Here is a 13,580-nt window from a genome sequence, read left to right as displayed (position 1 = left end):
GAGGAAAGGCAAGGCAGGAGCTCAGGGCAATCCTGCAGGCTGCAGGGCAAGCACCTTGTCAGCAGTGCCCATCCCTACAGGACAAGCTGGTGTGCAATAGCAGCAAATGCTTGCACCAAGTTCTTGCAAACATTCGAAAGGCAGGCTCCCCACCCTCACAAAGTGGCAATATACTGATTTTTTCAAATGAAAAGGGTCATACTCCCCCATACCCTCCCACTCTGTATAACGTTATGTATTACATTTAGTAAAATCCTTACAAAGAGTCACTACGCTCATTTATGAATATAGATGTTTGCACACGTATAAATAGAAATAAAAGAAACAGAACAAGAAGACTTGGATTACATATGCGTGGCACCAGGAGATGTATTTGGGACGTAGAATACGCAGAGATCATTACTTACTACTGGTTGCAGGTACTTCCCCCAGGCCACAACAGGCCTGTTACTACACCACGCTGCCAGGAGGCTGCACGAGTACGGCTCCGCCGGGGGAGTTTGGGCCAAGGGCTGGGGGTGACCCCAGCATAGGCAGAGCAAAGTGCATGGCGGGGAAGCCTTCATTTCCGCACAGGAACGCAGTGCCATGACCAGACGAGGACCGTACGTGGTCGCTGGCAATAACAGACTGCATTTTTATTGTGTTTCCCCCTCGGCAGATGCCGGAAGACCTATGGAACCGGACATCAGGGAGAGGAGCGCTCACAGCCCCGAACGATGCAGCAGAAAACAAGCCATAACAAAACAAAACGCCACCCGCCACTCTGCGCTGCTGTGGCAAGGCACTAAGCCCCTTGGCCCCTCCTCGCCCCGCTGCCGGCCATCCCGGGGCTGTCACCGCCTCGCGGGGGAGCGGCTGGGCATGACGGCCACCTCCCCTGCCCGCCGCCCCCAGGCGACGCCCACCGCCCCTATAAGAAGCGTGTTAGGAACCCACCCCGCTCCCCCAGCAAGCGCCAGCAGCGAGGGCAGGCCAGGAGGGCGAGGACAGGCCTGGAGGCTAAGGCGAGGCCGGGAGGACGCGGCCAGGCGGGTGGTGGCGGCCATGTCGTGCCACAGGGGCTCCCGCAGCCCCTACTACTTGTTTGCCCGGGACCAGCTGCCCAAGCTGCAGCAGCACGGGCTGCCCGTGGCACGCGTGGTCGACGCCATCCCACACTGCGCCCAGGACTGGGCGGTGAGGGCGAGGGAGCCGGGCTGAGGCTTTCTTTTAGGGGAGAAGGGCTTTGGGTTAACGCTGCTTTGTTGGAAGGGGGTAGGAGGGAGGCCCGCTGCCCGAGTTTCGCCCCAGCACCTCTTGCTGGTGGCAAACTGGCACACATGAGTTGATGGTGGAGCGGGTGGTGGTGAAAGCCCAGAACGGTACTTGTGAGAGGGGGAGTTAGCTGGTGTCCCAGCTGCTGTCTGCTTAGCACAACCTTACCTCTTCAGATGGGTGCCTTGCACGGCTCTATCTGATTTCAGTTAAGAATTACTCTCACCGTGTCCTCCGCAGCCGCAGAGGAGAGGACATCTGGCTTGTGGGCAGTGGGTGGTGGCACCCTTGGCTGGTGAGGAGGAGAGGTCTTCAGGAGACCTCTGTGCTGTGACAGAGCCAGCTTGCCCTCTTCTGAACTTCCTCCAGATGCATGTGCTCACCAGGTGTTCTGAATCAAAGCTTGATGGCTTTGTAAGGGAGAAAGGTGCCCAAAATGCTTCACTTGATGACACCAGTTAGCAATTTTTGCTAAGTATTGATAGCTTCCCTTTGAATAAGGGTGTGTTACACACACTTGGTTTGTGGAACTACTAGAAGGAAGTAGTAAAAACTGCTTAATGATTTGCTTTCCTTCAAGTTGCTGACAGAAGAGGAAAAGATGGCATATAATGAGAGGGCTCAGAAGTGGAAGAAAAAGAAATCACAGAAGACAATAAAGGAGGTAAATGCTCAGAAATGACCACCTTTCGGGAAGTGGTGCTTGGGTTTGGCAAGGTGGGATGCTGTAGGAGATTACCTGTACTCGTAACGTCAAACTTTTGGAGATTATGGCTGATGTGGTAGCCCCAACTGTTGTGAAATTTAAACAGAAAATTGTTCTGGTGTAATTTGCTGGTGAGAGTACTCTGTACCTCTTTAAATAACCACAGCTTGTTCTTCTGTACTTTTTTACCTACTAAAATGTTGCTCTCTAACAGCTTAGTTTAATGTTTAGCAGTATTTTGCAGTGTCTGATTTAAAATGTGTTTTATTTATAATACAGTAAATTAGGATGTCTTTTAGTCACAGGTTTGTGTTATCTTTGCTTTGTGGATGTCCTCAATTAGGTCATTCTTGTCTGATGGCCTGAAAGTAAGTACACTTTACAAGCAGCTGATTTGGTGTTCTTCATGGGCTCAGTGGTGGACCAGGTCAATGAAATGTTACAGCCTGCACACACACAAAAAATTGCTTGCCATTAGTTTTAGATTGGTTTGATTATGGAGAAAATAGTGGTGAAGGACAAAATCTCCATGTAGGAGTTAGTAGTTAGTTTTCTGACAACAGTGTTCATGTAATAGTGCTCTCCCAGCAGGTCCCTGAAGTTTTCCTTGGAGTTTGAATTATGTGAGGTGTCAGAAAGCTTATTTTATTCCTGTCTTGGTTGTCAGCATAAAAACTTGTATGCCAAAGCAAAGAGCCTGATTCAGTATGTGGATAATACTGCATTTACTTCTTCATTCCGTATTACTGCATACAGGCCATGAATTACTGGTGAGGGTAAATCTTAGGACATGAAAGTGCTAACGTGACAGTAGAGAGAATGGTAGGATGATCGTAGCTTGGAGTAACTAGTAAATTTGGATTAGTTGAGTTAGTTAATTTGGGCTAGTAAGGAAGTGTTAAGCAATGTCTTCTCATTTGGGAGCCTGCGTGTATAGGAAAGGACTTAAAACATGATCATCATGTTATTTTTAGCAAGTGAGGGATGTATAATTAATGAAGTTCAATGTTCATATATAATGGAGAGCAACACGAAACGACAACTAAGTCATAAACGGAGACTTATGCATTTCATTCCACAAGAAGTAGCATTTTAGAAAGCTTTAATCAGGAAAGGAATAATTGCTTTACTAAGATAAAGCACATCATCTTCATTGCCTGCCAGTGCAAATACAGGACTGTGCATTTGAAATTGTGATCTCATTTTATTACTTGCACTTGGTTATACAGGAAACTACAGCTACTTTGCATAGTGAAAGGTCTTGGTCAACTTTTGGAGATGACCAAAGCTTACATGGGTGGGACTAATTCCTCCTTTTAAATAGCTTAAACTGATAACTGAGAGCTTGTCAGACAAAGATGATTATCTGGAATTTGAGTACCTACATATGGATGTTATTCACAATTTGGTCCTTGAATGATTGAATCCTGGAAGCCTGTCGTGTATCTAGGCAGATTCCCAAATCTCCCTGCCTTCTTAAAAGCTTACTGTTTGTGCATGAATGTGCAATATTTCACTTAACAGGCCTGTGAGCCCCTCTCATTTGCTTTGTACCAGAGCAGTCTGATGAATTGAGGCTTTACTGGGTTTTCATGAATGCCATTCCTAGTCAAAGACAAATAATGTACGTGGCAAACTTCTTCATCAAGTTTATGTATTGCTTGAAATTCCTGTTGGAAGACTTCCTCCTGTGCAACAAGTAGTTGAACCTAACAAAATTATAGTTTTTGTATTTGTATTACATTTTAATGAAATAGCTGTGGTTCTCTCCAGTTGTGAGTTAGCCAAGGTACTAAGACAACTATCCTTTGTTGGAAGAGAAGTCTTGCCGTCCCAGTCTGCAAGTACAGAGGCACTTGTACATAAATGACAGACTTGCTCCATCTAGCCATAACTAGTAATGGACAACAGATGTTCCTGTAATAGAAGGAGGTGAAGGATTTTATTGGGAGTTAGTAGATTGATTTTTAATTATTTCATCTTTTCCAGATGCCTAATCTGGATCATCCAGTACCTGGCTGTCTGACCACTGTGATGCACAGAGTCACTTCTTTTCCTGATGCCTCTGCTATGTCGTGGAAGAGTGATCAGGGTATACAGATCTTACAGTAGTTGATTTTGTTAGATAAAAGCTTGCTTTTTATAGATACTTTGAATGGTACCTATACAAAGGACATTTTCATTATTTTCAATAGCTCTCTATGTCAAGTGTGTGTTTATTTTTAAAGTAATGATGTAGGCCTGCAGAAAAAATAAAAAACTTTTTCATTGCGTTGAGAGAAGTCAGTGCAAATGTCCTTCTGCCTTGCCTGAAATAATTCTGTCCTCTGGTGTTTTTTTTCTTCAGCTTAATGGGTGTATAGCTACTAATACTATCTTTACAATTCTTTCAAGACTTTTAAGAAAAAGATACTCAGACATTTGCGACTTACAAGGCTAATCCAAGTTCAGAATAAAGGAATGCTTCTATCAAGTTCAGAGAGCGAGAAGTTGTTAGATACCAAAGCTCAAACTTGGTACAGGTGTTAGAGAAAATGATGACCTGGCCTCTTTGTGAGAGTAAGAGTGGATATGTACTTGGTCAATGCTTTTATAACATCCTGGCTTATTGAAAGAACTCCTGAAGCCTAAACTTTTCTTATCTTTACCTTGGCTTCAAGTGGATGTTTTAATTAGGTTTGAGTAATGAACACATCTGCAATATTTCCTCAACAATCATTTTTTTCTGAAAAATGATAAAATGGTAGTGCTTACAAGGTAAGTTAATCAGCCACTTACTGCAAGTTATTTCTGTACTGTTTGCTTATGTCTCTGCTCAAGCTTTTTACTTAAGAAGTCTCTTGAACTGTTCTCAATATTTTCATCGTTATAGAGGGTCAGGAAAGAGTAGCTCGAGTTAAAAAGTGTAACACCTGTTAGTTTCCTCTCTGCCAGAATCCATGCTCCCCTGACACTATAATGCAAATTTGAACAGGTTCATCGTGGTGACTTGGACTGACAACTCATCGTAACTGCTCTTATTCCCTTGAAAGATAAGGGACAACTGAGATGCACTTTATGATGCTGCTCCTTAAATATTTCTCAGTAAAAGTCCTGCATGGTTGCCCATACCTATATCAATTTTTTGATGAAGAAAGCAGTTGCACTCAAGAGGAGTTTGTAGAGATTAAGACCCATACAAGAGAGCACCAGAATTCAAGTTTAGGAGAGATGGTGTTGAATGCCATAAAATCTGGCCCACAACATCTTTTCTGTGTTAAAAACACAGATACCTCACTAGATGATATGTCACTATATAGTTCTCCCTATATAGTAGAACAAGTAAGATTTTTTTGGTAAGGGGCAAAATGTAAGCATAGGGATTAAATAGATATTTTAAACTTCAGTGGGAACATTGCATGGCATTCATTGAAGATTAAGCTTTAAGGTGTATTGTATTTTTCACAGTAGATGATAAAATTTATTTCTTATGCTTTCCTTGGGTATTCTTACCTTCTTTGGGAGCTCATTTAGTGAGAAGTGATCCTTAGTAGAGTTCTTCCCATCTCCTTGTACTGTAGGTTAGTAGCAGCCCACTTAACCCATCTAACTTAATGAGTTGAGCTTGCAATGCTGCTTTCCAATTAGCAGCATTTGTTTTTAGGTCTTATTCACCCTGTAGGAGAATAAGACCATCATAAAAAGGAATAGTCTACCAATATGCCCAACTCTTGCATAAGTATCAGTTACCTTGTCTCGCATGTCTTTCTCCATCTGTGTGCTTCACTACTTTGCTCAGTTCTATGACAAAGTGCACAGAAGCTTTCTCTGGATGAGGTGAGGCCAGGATGGCTTGCTGTAACCTCTAGTGATTCTTCTGAAAATGTTTTTTTCAGTTTCTTTTTTTTTTTTTCCTCCTATCAGCTGTGGTTGCAGACATCTTCTATTTCCTGAACATTTACAGCCATGGCAAGCTGCCATCCCACTGTGACCAGCGCTTCCTTCCTTGTGAGATTGGGTGTGTCAGGTACTCCCTACAGGACGGCATAACGGCTGACTTCCATCACTTCATAGATCCAGGTGATTTCCAAGGAAGGGTAGACAACAAGGAGTTCATCTTCTGCATTAAGAGGGAGGCTTTCTAATCTGGGCAGCAGCAACTGACACTAGATTTCTGGTATTAAGACAGGTTTATTTCTTTGTCTATAAGTGATTGGACTTCTACGCACAATATCTGAGCGGTGCTGTTTTCTGTTTGTTTCTGAAGATGTACTTAAGTGCTAGGACTGCATGAAGCTTCAAGGAGGGTAGAATAAATCCAGAAGGCACTTCTGATGTTTGTGATTTATATTTCATGCAAGGAACATTTGTTTTGGACCTAAACAAAAGTGCTATACAATATACTTTTTTTCTCAGATACATGCAACTGAAAATATATTTTTTTTCAAAAATAGTTGTGGTACTTGTACAAGGCCACAGGGGAAGATGAAGCTGTTCCGTTCTCTAAATCAAAATGTGGTGCGTAGTTTGGAGTTAAGGATCTGTCATTGTGGTGCTGGATGATGGTTGTTCTTTTCCTCCCCTCCCTCGTACTTTTCTGCAGAAGTACCACCACGTGGTTTTCGGTACCACTGCCAGACTGCCAGTGAGTATCAATGGGGAGAAAAAGTGGTATGCAAGGGTGTACAGTTTGAGACTTGGCTTTTCTGATCTGTATCTACATGTTTTGTACATCTCTCCTTCTGGGAGGTCCTCTTTCCTGGTTTCTCTTTCTGGGAACTTAATCTCAAGTTTTGACGAGAAAGAGGTGATAGAATAGCTTGTTGCGGTCACTTTGCATGTTTCTTGTATCCACAAATGGCAGAGCTCTTGACTGCCTTGTTTCCCTTGTGACTCTTAAGCGGTGTTTATGCATTCCAGCTTGATTTTGTTCGTACACTTCCTCCCCTTTTGTGCAGAAGGAAAAAACTTGGCCCATGTTACCCTATGTCAAATATTTAGATAATGGCCTTTTAAGAGGGAGTAAGTGTGCGTGTCCGCTCACAGCCCAGACCAACTAGTCTTCTGCTGTCGGAAGCAAGGTTTTGATAGTTTAATCACAGATATCACAGATGCTCCCTGTAGAGCAGAGGTGTGTGTGTGTTTGTGTGGTGTTTGTGTGTACATGCATGTATATAAAAAGATACAAAGGGAGGTTGGGTGGGACTGTATTGTTTAAAGAATGGTTTCTCATAACTTCCCCCCCCTTCCACCCTTCATTAGGCGATGCCACTCATAAGATCCCTATATCTGGATTTCATCTTTCACGTACCTGTTACCCAGTTGTATTACGTGAACTTCTTGAGTTTGCCCAGCCGGACGGAGGTGGTTGGCCTCGCTTTTTCTGCAGGGTATGGTCAAGGTCAAAGTAAGGCACTCTAAATCGAAACCTCTAAATTCTCTTCCACTGGATAATCAAGGGAGAGACTTCGCTCTAAACCATAACCAGCGTGTTGGGGGGGGGGGAAGGGGGATTTGAGTCCTAGTATAGGAAGAAACAGTCCCATTTAAGAATTTGAGTGATTTTTAACTTACGGTTAGTGATTACAGCTTTTTTCATTAACAAAAAGCAATAGGGAGCCTGAATAAGCAAAATTCCTTTTTTTGTTTTTCTCCCACACCCACCCACTCACATGTACTCCCACCCTGTTTAGGAAAAGAAGCTAATGTTTTTATAAGTCAGAGACTGAGTTTTTTGCCTTGTTATTCTGTCTGGCTCTAGTCTATTGATGAATATCTTCCATGGTCTCTGATACTGTTTTGACTTAGATATTAAGGGTTTTTAAGACTACTTAAATTGATTGTGCTGAATAATAGTCAAATAATTTGGCTTTTGTAGGGCTATTTTCACGTTTTAATGCCTTTTTTTTTTTTTTTCCATGAGAATACCATAAATCTTACTTTACTTGTTTCACTGAGTTGCCAGTGAGTGAAACAAAACATGGGGGTTCAGAGGAGTTTAAGCCTCATGATGAACATTTCTTGTTCCATTCAAGCCTGATGTTAATTCATAACAGGAGGAGAGGATTGAGATCTTGGGTTCCATCCATAAATACAGGACTCTGAAGAAGTGTGTGTGGAAAAAATACTATACAGCAGTTAGTGGCAATAGCTGTAGCATGGGTTAACTGTCAAGTTGTTCCCAAACATCGGTCAAATTTCTCCTGAGGTTTGGTTGTAAGTCTGCCTTGGTATTAGATTCCAATTCAAGGGAATTTTCAGGAAGGTTGTACACAAACATGGTCTTTTTGTTTTGGAGGTGACTTTAAGGTGTAGCCAGAAGTGTTGCAGATGTCAAAACACTGTACTGTACTTGTATATAGTTCTTGAATGTGACTCAAATTTTCTTTTCTCTAGTCTGATGACAGATTCCGAATAACCTGGTGTCTTGAACGAATGGCTAGTGTAGCAGGTGGGAAATAAATCCTTTTGGGCCGTATTATGTAATCATGAGTTTGAGTCTCAAAGTTTTCATAAAAGCTGGTACTGATAGCTAGAACTACTTGGTGTGCTACTCCCTCTTCTTTTCCTCCAAATAACTGCTGCGTGGTCAGTCAGCTAACTGGGTAATGAGCACATCCATGGAACAACACACTATTTCTTGCTTGGCCAGTTAAAGGAGCAGCAGAGTCGGTGAGACTACTGTGAAGATGTGCGTGGTAATAGATGGGAAAACTAACAGCTTCTGAGGAAAGGTGGCCTGTAGGTAGGCTATGTAATTATTGAGGAGGAGAAAATTGTGGGAATACAGGGCCTGCTTTGCTAGGAAGCCAAATGTTAGTAATACTACTGGTGGAATCATTTGAGGTTTACATGAGCTTTGTGGTTCAGAGAAGAGCCTGAATAGTGAACAAGGACTAGCTAAAAAGTGGGTGAACGTTCTGCTCAGCTGGATGTTCTGTTCTGACTTGGATCTCCTCTGAGCTATAGGCATTGAGAGCCATCTGGAGCTTCTTACTGTAGAAGACCTGGTAATAAAACTGTACCAGAAGAAATATCAAAAGGAGCCATCCAAGACTTGGGTGTGTAGAGAGCTAGATGCTGTCTTGTGGGATTTTTCCAGTAATACCAGGTATGTTGGCTTCTTTTTTTTTGTGGAAATGGGTATTATCCTGACATGTCTTGGTGTCCTACATACAGCTTATGCACTACTAGGCTAAAATCTTCAGCAAACTTCTAATCAGAAATGCTTCTTATCACAGTGTGACTCACAATAGGAAATGTGAAATCCTGTCTTTCCAAAAAAAAAAAAAAAAGTGTGAAGATTGATGGCTTTTAAATGCTGAGTCTGGGGCCTAATTTAAAGGAGGGTTAAAAAAGGGAATTAAATATATTGTGGTACTCAACTGGAAATCATAGAAGTGAGAAGATTCAGAATCTAAATTGTAATAGGATGGGAAACTGGCTGTTACTGTACCTCATGCTGCAACTGTAACGAAGGCCTAGGTATGCATACTAGTGGCAGTAATCAAATTCTTAAGCTTAAGAGTTAAGCTGGATCTTTCTTCCTGAAGGAATGCTCTTTATACAGCTCTGGAATGCACTTACTTTGTCAGATCGGTGTTTAGTTTCTTCCCCGCATGTCTTGAACAGAATTTTTTTCTCCTTTCGGATCCTTGTGTTTCTATGAAGAAATGATAGGTAGGTAGTGGTGTTGCAGGGGAATGTTTAGCACTGATGTAGTTTACTTAGATACATACCTTAACTTTTTCCTCTTACTGTTTTAAGAACTAGTAATATGATCTAGTTGTTTTTTTTTAAATCTACTAAAACTTATCCCTAGTCTGCTGATGCTGTGGATTTTGAGATCACTTGTCGTAAATCAGTGTCGCTCTTTACATTAGTATTGTCAGGCAGCTTTCCATTTCCGTGAGTATCTTCACAGTAGTGGGAGACCTTTTCAAGAATGGAGAAGTGTACTTTAAAACACACATTTGGAGAAGGAGGTGGGGTTGTTTATACTAAGAGGAACTATCCCACTTTAATGGGAAGCTTCTAATGGTCATCTTTAAATTCCATTTATCTCATAGGATTCTCTTTTCTTCCTTTTTTCCTCCCACCCCAGTGTAAAAAAAAAAAAGCCACTTAAGCACGGTTCTTGACTTCACGTAAACCACCTAGATTTTTGTTACTGAATGCTGATACTATGTGAAATTTAAAATGTAATATATTTTCACTGAGACAAAAGATAACATCTTGAATGTTGGCTCCTCTTCCTTCTGACCATACCAACTATTTGCATTGATTAAAGGTACTTCTGTAATAGACCCGAACTTCATTTTTATGTAGGTGCAGGTGGCATGAAGAGAACGGTATACTTTGCTGTGCTTTGGCATCTTGTAAGAAAATTGCGTGAGTATTGTACAGGACTTACCTACAGTATGACAACTCTTCATTTTGTTATAGACATGTGCTTATTGGCTCTGGCTTTTCTGACTGCTCTGAGCACCATGGTTCTAAATCTCAAGCTTCATTTAATCCTTCTGCCTCCAGGTCTTTTCTATTTGTAGCTTTATTTTTTGTTTGTATATTTTAGTAGTGTGCTGTATTAGCACTTCAATGTAATGTAATTTCTGTGACAGTAATGTCCATCACTTGGTTTGTATTTGTTCTGTCGCTACCTCCACTTGCTACTGGAGAATCGAGATAAATGCTATTTATGTTAAAACTTGCTACTTTTCTTCAGAGGTTTAATAAACTTCTGTTTGGTGGGAAATTCTCAGTTTATTTTAGTCCATCTCTGCTTTGGATATTTTCATACTGTTCTAAATATAATGTATCTGCATAAGCTTACCTAATCTCTAAGGTGTGGGGGGGGGGGGGAGAGCAAGTAAGTAGTTGTGGAAACAAATGCAATTAAAAATATTGGTCAATAGTAGTAACACTATTTGTGAGAAATAGTAATGAATAGTCTTTTTTTTTTAAAAAAAAAAAAAAAAAACCTCCTGTTACATATTGCTATGCCTTGCCAGAAACTTCCTTTTCACATTAAGTGGCTGCATTTGTTAGCGTAAGGAAGCAGTTGTGTTAATTTCAGGTGTAGTTGTAGAATAGGCTGATGGTCTTGGAAGGATGCAGGATCACTGTCTAGCTGCTGTGACAATACCCTGCCCTCTGTCATCTCCATGCATCACAGTCTGGCTGCTTTTGTTCATTGAAGAGCTCAGAATGCTGTGCTTCTGTAAGCACTACACTCCTCTTAACAAAGCTTTTCTTGATTCATTTTCTTGGTCAAGTTATTGCATCAGTAAATCTTTAGCTGGTGTGTATGGAGTCTCACTGACAGCCGCTCATCTACCTCTTCAAGACTGCGATTCCAGTGGAAATAGAAATATCAATTGGGTAATACTGGATGCTGGACGTTTTCAGGTCAGTTTCTTTAAATTAATGTCCTGTGTTATATCTAGTTAACTTGGGTGTTTTAGACAGAACAATCTTGCTAATTTCAGAAAATCCATTTTCGTTTTGGATGCTGTCTTCTGTGAGGCAGACTGAGAGAAGAAAATCTGTAGCTGAGCCATTTTTATGGTCATTTTTGACTGTAACTCCTAGGTATCACGAGTAGTTGGGCATATTTCATTTTGGAAGACACATCTATTTTTTTGCATGTTTATTTCTTCAGAAAATGAAGGCTGAGAGTTCTGGATATGACAGACATGCCATTTCTCCAAGTCAGGATCAAGAACACATCCCTTCTAGTTGTGAGTTTCAGATTTCTCCATTTATAAAGGGAAAGGTTATTTAAACTTAATTTAATTGCTGCTTTTTCAAATTACTGGGTAGAGAAGATGTCTGTCAGTGACGTAAAGGGTATTCAGCTCTGCATGAGCTGAGTTTATTATATAGAGAGCGTACCGTTGCAGATTTCATTTAACTTGTGAAGATGAAAGAACTGCCCTTTTCTTACTGGACAGAAACTTACGGTCAGAAAGTCTATCCAAACTTAGTTTTCTTTAAAAATGTTGCTATCTGACTTAAAACCTCTCATTTTCCTGTTACGTGAAGTCCCTTCTTAGGTTCTTAGAGGTAGGGGCATCTTTGTCCCTTTGTAAAACACCGTATTTTGCTCTTAAGTCATGCGTGCAAATTCAGTTGGTATCTGTTGCAAGTATTCTGTTACAACAGGGCTTTTAAAAACTGCTCATTTAAGGTCATCTTTTTGGAGCTAAGATGTTTCTAATATTATATAATGCTGCTTTATTATATAATGCTTTTTTTAATATTATATAATGCTATACTGCTTTTGCATGTGCACTCAATTCATTTGGGCAGTTCATGGTTAATCTTCAGGGAGGAACAGAAAAGAGTTTTCAAGACAAGTAAGAATTCTGAGTTTGCAGCTTATTTTCTGCATAGAAAATACATGCTGAATTAAATGCTGAAACTGTTCCCATTATAAACTGCGAGATCATGGACTTGATGTTTTTGGAGGACAGAATCCCTGTCTTTCATTTCTTGTGTTAGGACTCTTGAATACATTCAGCTTTACAGCATATGAAGGACAATTCCAATTAGGATAATTAGTTTATGCAAGCTTTGAGGGCTTATTTCATTTGTAAGCTTTATTTAATTCAATAGGTGATTCTCTGTGTGACATGAAGACTTCTTTTTATGGAAAAAGTACCACGCGAGGAAGAGGAGTTACTCGATTACTGGAAAGTACATCTGATCTATACAAGTCCTTCAACAATTGAAAATCATCTTTACATCCAGGACAGCTGCACGTTGTTTTTCTCATTTCCCTAAGACAACCAGCAGTTTCTCCAGACTGCAGTTAGTCATCTTATGTGCAACCCTTGACGGTTCGTGTTCTTGTTAGAATGATAAAATTGTTATTGAACGTTTTTAAAGATCTTGTTTATTACATACAGCAAGACATTCTGAAAGAACCTGGCAGTTTCATCCTCTAAAAATAAATGCCATGCTAGTTCTGTTTCTTAATGGATGGAGTACAAATTCAAGATTAAATGCACAATTGTCATTTGGTTAGAAGAACTCTGTAGTAGCAAGTGTGACTTGTAACAAGTGCTTTATTTCTTCTTTAACCTCCTTCCCTTCTTCTGTATGTGGAAAATACTGTCTCAGCGTATAACATTCCATCTCCAAAATGTGGTGGAGGGGAGCAATGGAGGTATGACAGGATGCTATAAGGGAATTAAGTGTAATGGTCTCAGAGGATTGTTCATAATCTGTCTCTTCCACCCATTAAGAATTTGAGCTAAAAAAAAAAAAAGATTTTCTGTGAAATGTGTTGGAAAAAGTATTGTGGCAATTTTATTGATCTGATAGTTCTTTTGTAGGCACAGTATGTATCAGGAACACGGCTATTTTCCCCTTTGCACTGGTTTTCAGTAGTTAAAAAAAATGTCCCTTAGACTCAGAAGGAGTGTAGGTGTTAATGGTTGGGTTTAGTGGATTTATTTTTTGTGTTTGCACAATTTTGTTTGATTTTTAGGAATGTCGAAATCAAACATACATTGATCAGCATATGCAATCTTGCAAGTTTAATAGAACTGGGACAGATACCAGTCATAATTATTTGAGGGGCCATAAAAACTGGGAGACTGACATATCGTTGGGAAGTTAGATGTCCCATTTC

At 40.7% G+C, this 13,580-nt stretch overlaps 1 protein-coding gene across 1 annotated transcript; it reads left to right on the top strand.

Annotated features, from left to right (window-relative positions):
* Positions 1 to 963: 963 nt before the first annotated feature.
* On the top strand, positions 964 to 13,193 carry MAEL (maelstrom spermatogenic transposon silencer). Its single transcript, XM_035315259.1, has 12 exons — positions 964 to 1,179; positions 1,838 to 1,921; positions 3,953 to 4,055; positions 5,867 to 6,022; positions 6,546 to 6,587; positions 7,205 to 7,332; positions 8,339 to 8,393; positions 8,912 to 9,053; positions 10,271 to 10,333; positions 11,218 to 11,350; positions 11,604 to 11,682; positions 12,560 to 13,193. Exons 1-12 carry the CDS (start codon positions 1,048 to 1,050, stop codon positions 12,673 to 12,675), a joined length of 1,233 nt encoding a protein of 410 aa, XP_035171150.1. The 5' UTR covers positions 964 to 1,047; the 3' UTR covers positions 12,676 to 13,193.
* Positions 13,194 to 13,580: the final 387 nt, after the last annotated feature.

Source organism: Oxyura jamaicensis, chromosome 1 (genome assembly GCF_011077185.1).
Source record: "Oxyura jamaicensis isolate SHBP4307 breed ruddy duck chromosome 1, BPBGC_Ojam_1.0, whole genome shotgun sequence".
NCBI classification, from domain to species: Eukaryota; Metazoa; Chordata; class Aves; order Anseriformes; family Anatidae; genus Oxyura; species Oxyura jamaicensis.
This window is presented reverse-complemented; position numbering and strand designations above follow the sequence as displayed.